Here is a 12,795-nt window from a genome sequence, read left to right as displayed (position 1 = left end):
CAGCCGGGCGTGACCTCCGCTCTACTGTGTGCACCCCGCCAGTCACAGCTACTACCCTCTTATAGCAGCCGGGCGTGACCTCCGCTCTACTGTGTGCACCCCGCCAGTCACAGCTACTACCCTCTTATAGCAGCCGGGCGTGACCTCCGCTCTACTGTGTGCACCCCGCCAGTCACAGCTACTACCCTCTTATAGCAGCCGGGCGTGACCTCCGCTCTACTGTGTGCACCCCGCCAGTCACAGCTACTACCCTCTTATAGCAGCCGGGCGTGACCTCCGCTCTACTGTGTGCACCCCGCCAGTCACAGCTACTACCCTCTTATAGCAGCCGGGCGTGACCTCCGCTCTACTGTGTGCACCCCGCCAGTCACAGCTACTACCCTCTTATAGCAGCCGGGCGTGACCTCCGCTCTACTGTGTGCACCCCGCCAGTCACAGCTACTACCCTCTTATAGCAGCCGGGCGTGACCTCCGCTCTACTGTGTGCACCCCGCCAGTCACAGCCACTACCCTCTTATAGCAGCCGGGCGTGACCTCCGCTCTACTGTGTGCACCCCGCCAGTCACAGCCCCTACCCTCTTATAGCAGCCGGGCGTGACCTCCGCTCTACTGTGTGCACCCCGCCAGTCACAGCAACTACCCTCTTATAGCAGCCGGGCGTGACCTCCGCTCTACTGTGTGCACCCCGCCAGTCACAGCCCCTACCCTCTTATAGCAGCCGGGCGTGACCTCCGCTCTACTGTGTGCACCCCGCCAGTCACAGCTCCTACCCTCTTATAGCAGCCGGGCGTGACCTCCGCTCTACTGTGTGCACCCCGCCAGTCACAGCTCCTACCCTCTTATAGCAGCCGGGCGTGACCTCCGCTCTACTGTGTGCACCCCGCCAGTCACAGCTCCTACCCTCTTATAGCAGCCGGGCGTGACCTCCACTCTACTGTGTGCACCCCGCCAGTCACAGCTCCTACCCTCTTATAGCAGCCGGGCGTGACCTCCGCTCTACTGTGTGCACCCCGCCAGTCACAGCTCCTACCCTCTTATAGCAGCCGGGCGTGACCTCCGCTCTACTGTGTGCACCCAGCCAGTCACAGCCCCTACCCTCTTATAGCAGCCGGGCGTGACCTCCGCTCTACTGTGTGCACCCCGCCAGTCACAGCCACTACCCTCTTATAGCAGCCGGGCGTGACCTCCGCTCTACTGTGTGCACCCCGCCAGTCACAGCCCCTACCCTCTTATAGCAGCCGGGCGTGACCTCCGCTCTACTGTGTGCACCCCGCCAGTCACAGCCCCTACCCTCTTATAGCAGCCAGGCGTGACCTCCGCTCTACTGTGTGCACCCCGCCAGTCACAGCCCCTACCCTCTTACAGCAGCCGGGCGTGACCTCCGCTCTACTGTGTGCACCCCGCCAGTCACAGCTACTACCCTCTTACAGCAGCCGGGCGTGACCTCCGCTCTACTGTGTGCACCCCGCCAGTCACAGCTCCTACCCTCTTACAGCAGCCGGGCGTGACCTCCGCTCTACTGTGTGCACCCCGCCAGTCACAGCTCCTACCCTCTTATAGCAGCCGGGCGTGACCTCCGCTCTACTGTGTGCACCCCGCCAGTCACAGCTCCTACCCTCTTATAGCAGCCGGGCGTGACCTCCGCTCTACTGTGTGCACCCCGCCAGTCACAGCCCCTACCCTCTTATAGCAGCCGGGCGTGACCTCCGCTCTACTGTGTGCACCCCGCCAGTCACAGCCACTACCCTCTTATAGCAGCCGGGCGTGACCTCCGCTCTACTGTGTGCACCCAGCCAGTCACAGCTACTACCCTCTTATAGCAGCCGGGCGTGAACTCCGCTCTACTGTGTGCACCCCGCCAGTCACAGCTACTACCCTCTTATAGCAGCAGGGCGTGACCTCCGCTCTACTGTGTGCACCCGGCCAGTCACAGCCACTACCCTCTTATAGCAGCCAGGCGTGACCTCCGCTCTACTGTGTGCACCCCGCCAGTCACAGCTACTACCCTCTTATAGCAGCCGGGCGTGACCTCCGCTCTACTGTGTGCACCCCGCCAGTCACAGCCCCTACCCTCTTATAGCAGCCGGGCGTGACCTCCGCTCTACTGTGTGCACCCCGCCAGTCACAGCCACTACCCTCTTACAGCAGCCGGGCGTGACCTCCGCTCTACTGTGTGCACCCAGCCAGTCACAGCTACTACCCTCTTATAGCAGCCGGGCGTGACCTCCGCTCTACTGTGTGCACCCCGCCAGTCACAGCTCCTACCCTCTTATAGCAGCCGGGCGTGACCTCCGCTCTACTGTGTGCACCCCGCCAGTCACAGCTCCTACCCTCTTATAGCAGCCGGGCGTGACCTCCGCTCTACTGTGTGCACCCCGCCAGTCACAGCTACTACCCTCTTATAGCAGCCGGGCGTGACCTCCGCTCTACTGTGTGCACCCCGCCAGTCACAGCTACTACCCTCTTATAGCAGCCGGGCGTGACCTCCGCTCTACTGTGTGCACCCCGCCAGTCACAGCTCCTACCCTCTTATAGCAGCCGGGCGTGACCTCCGCTCTACTGTGTGCACCCCGCCAGTCACAGCCACTACCCTCTTACAGCAGCCGGGCGTGACCTCCGCTCTACTGTGTGCAGTGTGCACCCAGCCAGTCACAGCTACTACCCTCTTATAGCAGCCGGTCGTGACCTCCGCTCTACTGTGTGCACCCCGCCAGTCACAGCTACTACCCTCTTATAGCAGCCGGGCGTGACCTCCGCTCTACTGTGTGCACACAGCCAGTCACAGCGTCTACCCTCTTATAGCAGCCGGGCGTGACCTCCGCTCTACTGTCTGCACCCCGCCAGTCACAGCTACTACCCTCTTATAGCAGTCGGGCGTGACCTCCGCTCTACTGTGTGCACCCCGCCAGTCACAGCCACTACCCTCTTATAGCAGCCGGGCGTGACCTCCGCTCTACTGTGTGCACCCCGCCAGTCACAGCCACTACCCTCTTACAGCAGCCGGGCGTGACCTCCGCTCTACTGTGTGCACCCCGCCAGTCACAGCTCCTACCCTCTTATGGCAGCCGGGCGTGACCTCCGCTCTACTGTGTGCACCCCGCCAGTCACAGCTCCTACCCTCTTATAGCAGCCAGGCGTGACCTCCGCTCTACTGTGTGCACCCCGCCAGTCACAGCTACTACCCTCTTATAGCAGCCGGGCGTGACCTCCGCTCTACTGTGTGCACCCCGCCAGTCACAGCTACTACCCTCTTATAGCAGCCGGGCGTGACCTCCGCTCTACTGTGTGCACCCCGCCAGTCACAGCTCCTACCCTCTTATGGCAGCCGGGCGTGACCTCCGCTCTACTGTGTGCACCCCGCCAGTCACAGCTCCTACCCTCTTATAGCAGCCGGGCGTGACCTCCGCTCTACTGTGTGCACCCCGCCAGTCACAGCTCCTACCCTCTTATAGCAGCCGGGCGTGACCTCCGCTCTACTGTGTGCACCCCGCCAGTCACAGTCACTACCCTCTTATAGCAGCTGGGTGTGACCTCCGCTCTACTGTGTGCACCCCGCCAGTCACAGCCACTACCCTTGCTCGATCCCCACCACACGCGGCTACCAGAGCAGGTGACCACCACCATGTAAACCCACATCTCACTCACTGAACTATCACTCCCATCATCCCAGATCTCATGAGCACAGACACAGAAGACGCAGATAAAGCCATAGTCTGTACTCTGCAGGCAGCCTCTACTACAAGCAGTAAAGGAAGAGGTCTGTGACTGGGGCGCCGACACTTCTGCAACCACCATTCCAATGCTCCACAGGATGCATAACCAGACAGGGGCGCCTAAACTTTGGCATGAGACAGTAGCAGAGCCCAGCGGAGACAGGTGGAGCGGCCTGTAAGCAGGGATGGAGATGGAGGAGGCACGAGGTGAATTCCAAGAATGCACAATGGCCTCTTCCTCATTCCACAAATCCGGACATTTCCTTCCCTTTCACTGGAATCACAGCCAAAACCAAACCCCAGCCGCGGAAGCGCTGCCGCCGCTGTCACGCGTCGGGTATGACCACACCCACAGCTACAAAACGGAGCAAAGGCGACTAAAGTGTAAAGATTCACCCAATGTCAAAAACAAAAGAAGAACAGAGGAAATAACGATCACAGCAAAATGATCATAGAACTGCGGGAGAACGTGACCGGGGGTCGTCATGTGACCGCCCCGGACAGTGGTCGGATTCTGGGAAAGCTGGGTGACAACCAATGTGATCTCCATTAAATCAGAAGAAATAATCACTACACTGCCAGGAGGAGTTACTGGAGGATCGGAACGCTACAACACATACCAACATCATAACAGGAGCGGATGGCTGATAACAGGCGGCAATAGATTGTATTCTCCTGTCCTACAGTCATCCTCTCCCCTGAAATGGCTGATAACAGGGGGCAATAGACTGTATTCTCCTGTCCTACAGTCATCCTCCCCCCTGAAATGGCTGATAACAGGGGGCAATAGACTGTATTCTCCTGTCCTACAGTCATCCTCTCCCCTGAAATGGCTGATAACAGGGGGCAATAGATTGTATTCTCCTGTCCTACAGTCATCCTCTCCCCTGAAATGTCTGATAACAGGGGGCAATATACTGTATTCTCCTGTCCTACAGTCATCCTCTCCCCTGAAATGGCCGATAACAGGGGGCAATAGATTGTATTCTCCTGTCCTACAGTCATCCTCTCCCCTGAAATGTCTGATAACAGGGGGCAATATACTGTATTCTCCTGTCCTACAGTCATCCTCTCCCCTGAAATGGCTGATAACAAGGGGCAATAGATTGTATTCTCCTGTCCTACAGTCATCCTCTCCCCTGAAATGTCTGATAACAGGGGGCAATATACTGTATTCTCCTGTCCTACAGTCATCCTCTCCCCTGAAATGGCTGATAACAGGGGGCAATAGACTGTATTCTCCTGTCCTACAGTCATCCTCTCCCCTGAAATGGCTGATAACAGGAGGCAATAGACTGTATTCTCCTGTCCTACAGTCATCCTCTCCCCTGAAATGGCTGATAACAGGGGGCAATAGACTGTATTCTCCTGTCCTACAGTCATCCTCTCCCCTGAAATGGCTGATAACAGGGAGCAATAGACTGTATTCTCCTGTCCTACAGTCATCCTCTCCCCTGAAATGGCTGATAACAGGGGGCAATAGACTGTATTCTTCTGTCCTACAGTCATCCTCTCCCCTGAAATGTCTGATAACAGGGGGCAATAAACTGTATTCTCCTGTCCTACAGTCATCCTCTCCCCTAAAATGGCTGATAACAGGGGGCAATAGATTGTATTCTCCTGTCCTACAGTCATCCTCTCCCCTGAAATGGCTGATAACAGGCGGCAATAGACTGTATTCTCCTGTCCTACAGTCATCCTCTCCCCTGAAATGGCTGATAACAGGGGGCAATAGACTGTATTCTCCTGTCCTACAGTCATCCTCTCCCCTGAAATGTCTGATAACAGGGGGCAATAGACTGTATTCTCCTGTCCTACAGTCATCCTCTCCCCTGAAATGGCTGATAACAGGGGGCAATAGACTGTATTCTCCTGTCCTACAGTCATCCTCTCCCCTGAAATGTCTGATAACAGGGGGCAATATACTGTATTCTCCTGTCCTACAGTCATCCTCTCCCCTAAAATGGCTGATAACAGGGGGCAATAGATTGTATTCTCCTGTCCTACAGTCATCCTCTCCCCTGAAATGGCTGATAACAGGCGGCAATAGACTGTATTCTCCTGTCCTACAGTCATCCTCTCCCCTGAAATGGCTGATAACAGGGGGCAATAGACTGTATTCTCCTGTCCTACAGTCATCATCTCCCCTGAAATGGCTGATAACAGGGAGCAATAGACTGTATTCTCCTGTCCTACAGTCATCCTCTCCCCTGAAATGGCTGATAACAGGGGGCAATAGACTGTATTCTCCTGTCCTACAGTCATCATCTCCCCTGAAATGGCTGATAACAGGGAGCAATAGACTGTATTCTCCTGTCCTACAGTCATCCTCTCCCCTGAAATGGCTGATAACAGGGGGCAATAGACTGTATTCTCCTGTCCTACAGTCATCCTCTCCCCTGAAATGGCTGATAACAGGGAGCAATAGATTGTATTCTCCTGTCCTACAGTCATCCTCTCCCCTGAAATGGCTGATAACAGGGGGCAATAAACTGTATTCTCCTGTCCTACAGTCATCCTCTCCCCTAAAATGGCTGATAACAGGGGGCAATAGATTGTATTCTCCTGTCCTACAGTCATCCTCTCCCCTGAAATGTCTGATAACAGGGGGCAATATACTGTATTCTCCTGTCCTACAGTCATCATCTCCCCTGAAATGGCTGATAACAGGGAGCAATAGACTGTATTCTCCTGTCCTACAGTCATCCTCTCCCCTGAAATGGCTGATAACAGGGGGCAATAGACTGTATTCTTCTGTCCTACAGTCATCCTCTCCCCTGAAATGTCTGATAACAGGGGGCAATAAACTGTATTCTCCTGTCCTACAGTCATCCTCTCCCCTAAAATGGCTGATAACAGGGGGCAATAGATTGTATTCTCCTGTCCTACAGTCATCCTCTCCCCTGAAATGGCTGATAACAGGGAGCAATAGACTGTATTCTCCTGTCCTACAGTCATCCTCTCCCCTGAAATGGCTGATAACAGGGGGCAATAGATTGTATTCTCCTGTCCTACAGTCATCCTCTCCCCTGAAATGGCTGATAACAGGGGGCAATAGACTGTATTCTCCTGTCCTACAGTCATCCTCTCCCCTGAAATGGCTGATAACAGGGGGCAATAGACTGTATTCTCCTGTCCTACAGTCATCCTCTTTCCTGAAATGGCTGATAACAGGGAGCAATAGACTGTATTCTCCTGTCCTACAGTCATCCTCTCCCCTGAAATGGCTGATAACAGGGGGCAATAGACTGTATTCTCCTGTCCTACAGTCATCCTCTCCCCTGAAATGGCTGATAACAGGGAGCAATAGACTGTATTCTCCTGTCCTACAGTCATCCTCTCCCTGAAATGGCTGATAACAGGGGGCAATAGACTGTATTCTCCTGTCCTACAGTCATCCTCTCCCCTGAAATGGCTGATAACAGGGGGCAATAGATTGTATTCTCCTGTCCTACAGTCATCCTCTCCCCTGAAATGGCTGATAACAGGGAGCAATAGACTGTATTCTCCTGTCCTACAGTCATCCTCTCCCCTGAAAGGGCTGATAACAGGGAGCAATAGACTGTATTCTCCTGTCCTACAGTCATCCTCTCCCCTGAAATGGCTGATAACAGGGGGCAATAGACTGTATTCTCCTGTCCTACAGTCATCCTCTCCCCTGAAATGGCTGATAACAGGGGGCAATAGATTGTATTCTCCTGTCCTACAGTCATCCTCTCCCCTGAAATGGCTGATAACAGGGGGCAATAGACTGTATTCTCCTGTCCTACAGTCATCCTCTCCCCTGAAATGGCTGATAACAGGAGGCAATAGACTGTCTTCTCCTGTCCTGGGGTCAGGTTTGGGGGCAGGCTGGATCATGGGGTGCTCTGGGGGTGTCAGGGGTCCCGCTCCCTCCTATGGAGCAGTCATGTACAGATGGAGCAGACTTTATTGTGCTCTATGAACAACTTTCTCTCTGCAATCCAAGTCCCACTGATGACACCCGGCTGAAGGGCGCAGAGACCCGGCCAATACACAGATGGAGCAGGATTTAGTGCTCCCTGGACGGACACTCCACCGGCTGAAGGGCGCAGAGGAGAAGGCTGCAGGACTCTGAATGATCATTATGCCGATGGAGTTGCCTTTATTGCAGCACGGACCGATGTTCAGCACCATCAGTGCAGACGTCCAAGACCACAAAGCCTCCACGGATTATTCAGACATTGCCGAGGGGCACAGAAGAGAAGGCTGGCGACCCCCGGCCATCGGAAGGAGTAGACTTTAGTGCAGCCCCTGCTGCCTGGTGGTCTCCGCACTGCCCTCCATGGCAGAGACAGGTGGAGGGGATTTACTACAGATAGTCATCGACTTTGGCGCCGACTTCACTGATGACGCAAAGTATCAATCGCGCTGCCAGTTCCGGGACAAAATCGCTACGTTCCCAATCAACAACTGATACAAGGTTGCAGGACGGCGGCAGAGCGGGCGCCCGAGGATGATGGCACATTCGCTTCTGTCCACATGGCGCGAGACATGTCGCCGTCTGGCGCTTCACTTCTGCGTTCGCCATTTCCTTCGACGTGGAGCCAGCAGTGAGAACTGGTACTTGAGGACGAGGGCGCAATACCATATTCTGCAGCACATCACAGATGAGTGGGCACATGAACCGCAGGGCACCGGGCCACAGATGGGACACTGAAGGGTTAACCAAAAACTGAAACTGGGAGAACAAAGGCCGCCTGTGAGACGTCGCCAGGACCTGTGCCAAATATCTGACGGGAGCGACACTACATCTACTCCACCACCCAGGTGAGCCAACCCCCGATGCCCGGACACACCTCACACAGGGCACCGGAGAACAAGTTCAGACCATAAGACTCACCCATCTGTTATTGTACGGGGCAAAGTCATCCTCCGCACGGCGAGTCACCAGCCGGATGGGCACAAGGTGGAAAGAAGGCTACTCACCCATCAACACCCTCAAAGTAAAGCGACACCCTGAGCCCACACAGGGCAGCAGCACCAGCAGAACAGACCCCGTCTGGGGGCACAGGGCAGCAGTGTTGTGTAGTGGGCAGGACGGACCCTCTCCGGGGGCACAGGGCACCAGTGTTGTGTAGTGGGCAGGACGGACCCTCTCAGGAGGCACAGGGCAGCAGTGTTGTGTAGTGGACAGGACGGACCCTCTCAGGGGGCACAGGGCAGCAGTGTTGTGTAGTGGGCAGGACGGACCCTCTCAGGGGGCACAGGGCAGCAGTGTTGTGTAGTGGGCAGGATGGACCCTCTCAGGGGGCACAGGGCAGCAGTGTTGTGTAGTGGGCAGGACGGACCCTCTCAGGGGGCACAGGGCAGCAGTGTTGTGTAGTGGACAGGACGGACCCTCTCAGGGGGCACAGGGCAGCAGTGTTGTGTAGTGGACAGGACGGACCCTCTCAGGGGGCACAGGGCAGCAGTGTTGTGTAGTGGGCAGGACGGACCCTCTCAGGAGGCACAGGGCAGCAGCACCAGCAGAACAGACCCCGTCTGGTGGCACAGGGCAGCAGTGTTGTGTAGTGGGCAGGACGGACCCTCTCAGGGGGCACAGGGCAGCAGTGTTGTGTAGTGGGCAGGACGGACCCTCTCAGGGGGCACAGGGCACCAGTGTTGTGTAGTGGGCAGGACGGACCCTCTCAGGAGGCACAGGGCAGCAGTGTTGTGTAGTGGGCAGGACGGACCCTCTCAGGGGGCACAGGGCAGCAGTGTTGTGTAGTGGGCAGGACGGACCCTCTCAGGGGGCACAGGGCAGCAGTGTTGTGTAGTGGACAGGACGGACAGTCTCCGGGGGCACAGGGCAGCAGTGTTGTGTAGTGGACAGGACGGACGATCTCAGGAGGCACAGGGCAGCAGTGTTGTGTAGTGGGCAGGACGGACCCTCTCAGGGGGCACAGGGCAGCAGTGTTGTGTAGTGGGCAGGACGGACCCTCTCAGGGGGCACAGGGCAGCAGTGTTGTGTAGTGGGCAGGACGGACCCTCTCAGGGGGCACAGGGCACCAGTGTTGTGTAGTGGACAGGACGGACCCTCTCAGGGGGCACAGGGCAGCAGTGTTGTGTAGTGGGCAGGACGGACCCTCTCAGGGGGCACAGGGCAGCAGTGTTGTGTAGTGGGCAGGACGGACCCTCTCAGGGGGCACAGGGCAGCAGTGTTGTGTAGTGGACAGGACGGACCCTCTCAGGGGGCACAGGGCAGCAGTGTTGTGGTACCAGGCAGCAGCAGCAATTAATTTCAGCTTCAGTGTTAGGGAGGATGATTTTTTATTTATTTTTTAGTGATGGTGATAGAGGTGGTTCTTCTGGAGATGGTATTTGTAGTGATGATGGCGGCAGCCGTGGCCGGGTCTGTCCAACCAGAGAAGGGGTAGGAGCGTCTTCACGGCACATTAATCACTGCAATACAAGGGCAGCACCAGCCACAAAGAGTGCAACACGCGGCGGGCACCAGGGTCTGTACTGCCTGCCCAGAACTGTATATCACTGGGCACAGAATGCCCGCACAATGCCCGGCAGCACATACCAGATTACACAGAAATCACTAGTCACGTAGACAGCCAGGAGGCACAAGAGCTGACAGTCCCAAATACCAGTCCTCTGCCATCGGAGCCAGCTCTCAGGTGCCAGTCAGAAGCAGCAAACAACTTTAGCCTTAAGCCACTGTGCCAGTCACTGACCCCAGCAACACCAGCCCTCTCCTCTCTGCCAACCTTGGCTGCCCTCCTCCTCCTCTTGCCCCCCTACTCCTCCTCTTGCCCCCTCTGCCCTCCTACTCTTGCCCCCTCTGCCCTCCTACTCTTGCCCCCTCTGCCCTCCTACTCTTGCCCTCCTCTTGCCCCCTCTGCCCTCCTACTCTTGCCCCCTCTGCCCTCCTACTCTTGCCCCCTCTGCCCTCCTACTCTTGCCCCCTCTGCCCTCCTACTCTTGCCCCCTCTGCCCTCCTACTCTTGCCCCCTCTGCCCTCCTACTCTTGCCCCCTCTGCCCTCCTACTCTTGCCCCCTCTGCCCTCCTACTCCTCCTCTTGCCCCCCTACTCCTCCTCTTGCCCCCTCTGCCCTCCTACTCCTCCTCTTGCCCCCTCTGCTCTCCCCCCTCCTCCTCCTCCACTTGCCCCCTCTGCCCTCCTCCTCTTGCCCCCTCTGCCCTCCTCCTCTTGCCCCCTCTGCCCTCCTACTCTTGCCCCCTCTGCCCTCCTCCTCCTCCTCTTGCCCCCCTACTCCTCCTCTTGCCCCCTCTGCCCTCCTACTCCTCCTCTTGCCCCCTCTGCTCTCCCCCCTCCTCCTCCTCCACTTGCCCCCTCTGCCCTCCTCCTCTTGCCCCCCTCCTCTTGCCCCCTCTGCCCTCCTCCTCTTGCCCCCTCTGCCCTCCTACTGCTCTTGCCCTCTCTTCTCTCCCCCCTCTGCCCTCCTCTTGCCCCCTCTGCCCTCCTCCTCTTGCCCCCTCTGCCCTCCTCCTCTTGCCCCCTCTGCCCTCCTCCTCTTGCCCCCTCTGCCCTCCTCCTCTTGCCCCCTCTGCCCTCCTCCTCCTCCTCTTGCCCCCTCTGCCCTCCTACTCCTCCTCTTGCCCCCTCTGCCCTCCTCCTCTTGCCCCCTCTGCCCTCCTCTTGCCCCCTCTGCCCTCCTACTCCTCCGCTTGCCCCCTCTGCCCTCCTCCTCCTCCGCTTGCCCCCTCTGCCCTCCTCCCTCTTGCCCTCTCTACTCTCCCTCCTCCTCCTCCTCTTGCCCCCTCTGCCCTCCTCCTCTTGCCCCCTCCTCCTCCTGCCCTCTCTGCTCTCCCCCCTCCTCCTCCTCCTCTTGCCCCCTCTGCCCTCCTCGCTCTTGCCCCCTCTGCCCTCTCTTCTCTCCCCCCTCCTCCTCCTCCTCTTGCCCCCTCTCCCTCGTCTCGCCCCCCGGGGCCCCTCACGCCTCCTCCTCCCCGGGGCCCCTCACCTTCGGCAGCTCCCGCAGCTGGTTGGAGTCCAGGAGCAGCTCCTCCAGGCTGCGGCTGTAGCGGTAGACCTCGTCGGGCACTGCGTGCAGGGAGCAGTGCCGCTTATCCACGGACTCCACATGCCGGTTACAGCGCCACAGCGGGATGCACTTCAGCATGGTGCCCACCCGGTCGCCCCCCCGGGTCACGGCCCGCTGATTACACCCGAGATCCCAGCTCGCGGGTCACCACACACAGCTAAGGGACGCGGCCCGCCGCCAAGCCTGCCGGGAGCTGTAGTCACTGCCTGGCTGTACACCGCGGAGAACAACAATTCCCGTCATGCCGCTGGACTCCCGCTCAGTGCACGCCGGGAGTTGAAGTCACTATTCTAGGAGGTCACAGCGGAGTGCACGCGCCCGGGACTACACCTCCCGGCATGCCTCAGGACTGCCGCACAAGGAACGCCGGGAGCTGTAGTCACGTTTCCTCCCAGGAAAAGTTGACTTGACCGCTGCAGGACTACATCTCCCAGCACGCCTAGCGCAGTGCAGTACAAATAGGAAGTCTTATCGGAATTCTTACAAGTTGAAACTATATTTCCCGGTAACCCCCGCGGCCATTCCCCAGTGCATGCTGGGAGGAAGGGTTCTTTTATCTGTTCCGCAGTTGTTTAGTCCGCCTCCTTTATAGACTACATGTCCCGGCATGCCTCACACTACCCCCAGGATCAGGCCCCGCCCCCTCAGAGGCTCTTAAAGGGAAACTCCACTACAAGCAGGGTTGCCAACCAGAATTTTTCTATTTTCTGGACAACTTGTCCCAAAATCACGGACAGCCAACATTTTTATGGACAAATTGGAAAAGCGTCTTCCCCTCGCCCACAGGACGCCGCTCCGCGCTGAATCGGTAGAACCAGAATCGCTTCTCTGGGTTTCCAATAATATGCAGTCAACGCACAGGATCCAGGGAGGGCACGCCCACTACATGGTCACAGAGCACGCCCACTACATGGTCACAGAGCACGCCCACTACATGGTCACAGAGCACGCCCACTACATGATGACAGAGCACGCCCACTACATGGTCACAGAGCACGCCCACTACATGGTCACAGAGCACGCCCACTACATGGTCACAGAGCACGCCCACTACATGATGACAG

At 57.6% G+C, this 12,795-nt stretch overlaps 1 protein-coding gene across 17 annotated transcripts in view; it reads right to left on the bottom strand.

Moving 5' to 3' along the window:
• The window catches only part of SCRIB (scribble planar cell polarity protein), a 140,789-nt gene extending 128,815 nt beyond the window's left edge, over positions 1-11,974 (bottom strand). For 9 of the 17 annotated variants that reach the window (XM_040432468.1, XM_040432469.1, XM_040432472.1 and 6 more), the window contains exon 1: positions 11,651-11,973. In XM_040432468.1, coding sequence (XP_040288402.1) covers positions 11,651-11,809 — 159 coding nt within the window. In that variant the 5' untranslated portion in view covers positions 11,810-11,973. Of the gene's footprint in view, positions 1-11,650 lie in introns of all 17 variants that reach the window. The other 8 variants (XM_040432462.1, XM_040432464.1, XM_040432473.1 and 5 more) reach the window with 3 other exon arrangements.
• Between the last annotated feature and the right edge of the window lie 821 nt (positions 11,975-12,795).

The sequence above is a fragment of the Bufo bufo genome, chromosome 5 (assembly GCF_905171765.1).
Source record: "Bufo bufo chromosome 5, aBufBuf1.1, whole genome shotgun sequence".
Classification (NCBI taxonomy): domain Eukaryota; kingdom Metazoa; phylum Chordata; class Amphibia; order Anura; family Bufonidae; genus Bufo; species Bufo bufo.
The sequence above is the reverse complement of the archived record's forward strand: the minus strand, read 5'-3'. Positions and strand labels throughout refer to the sequence as shown.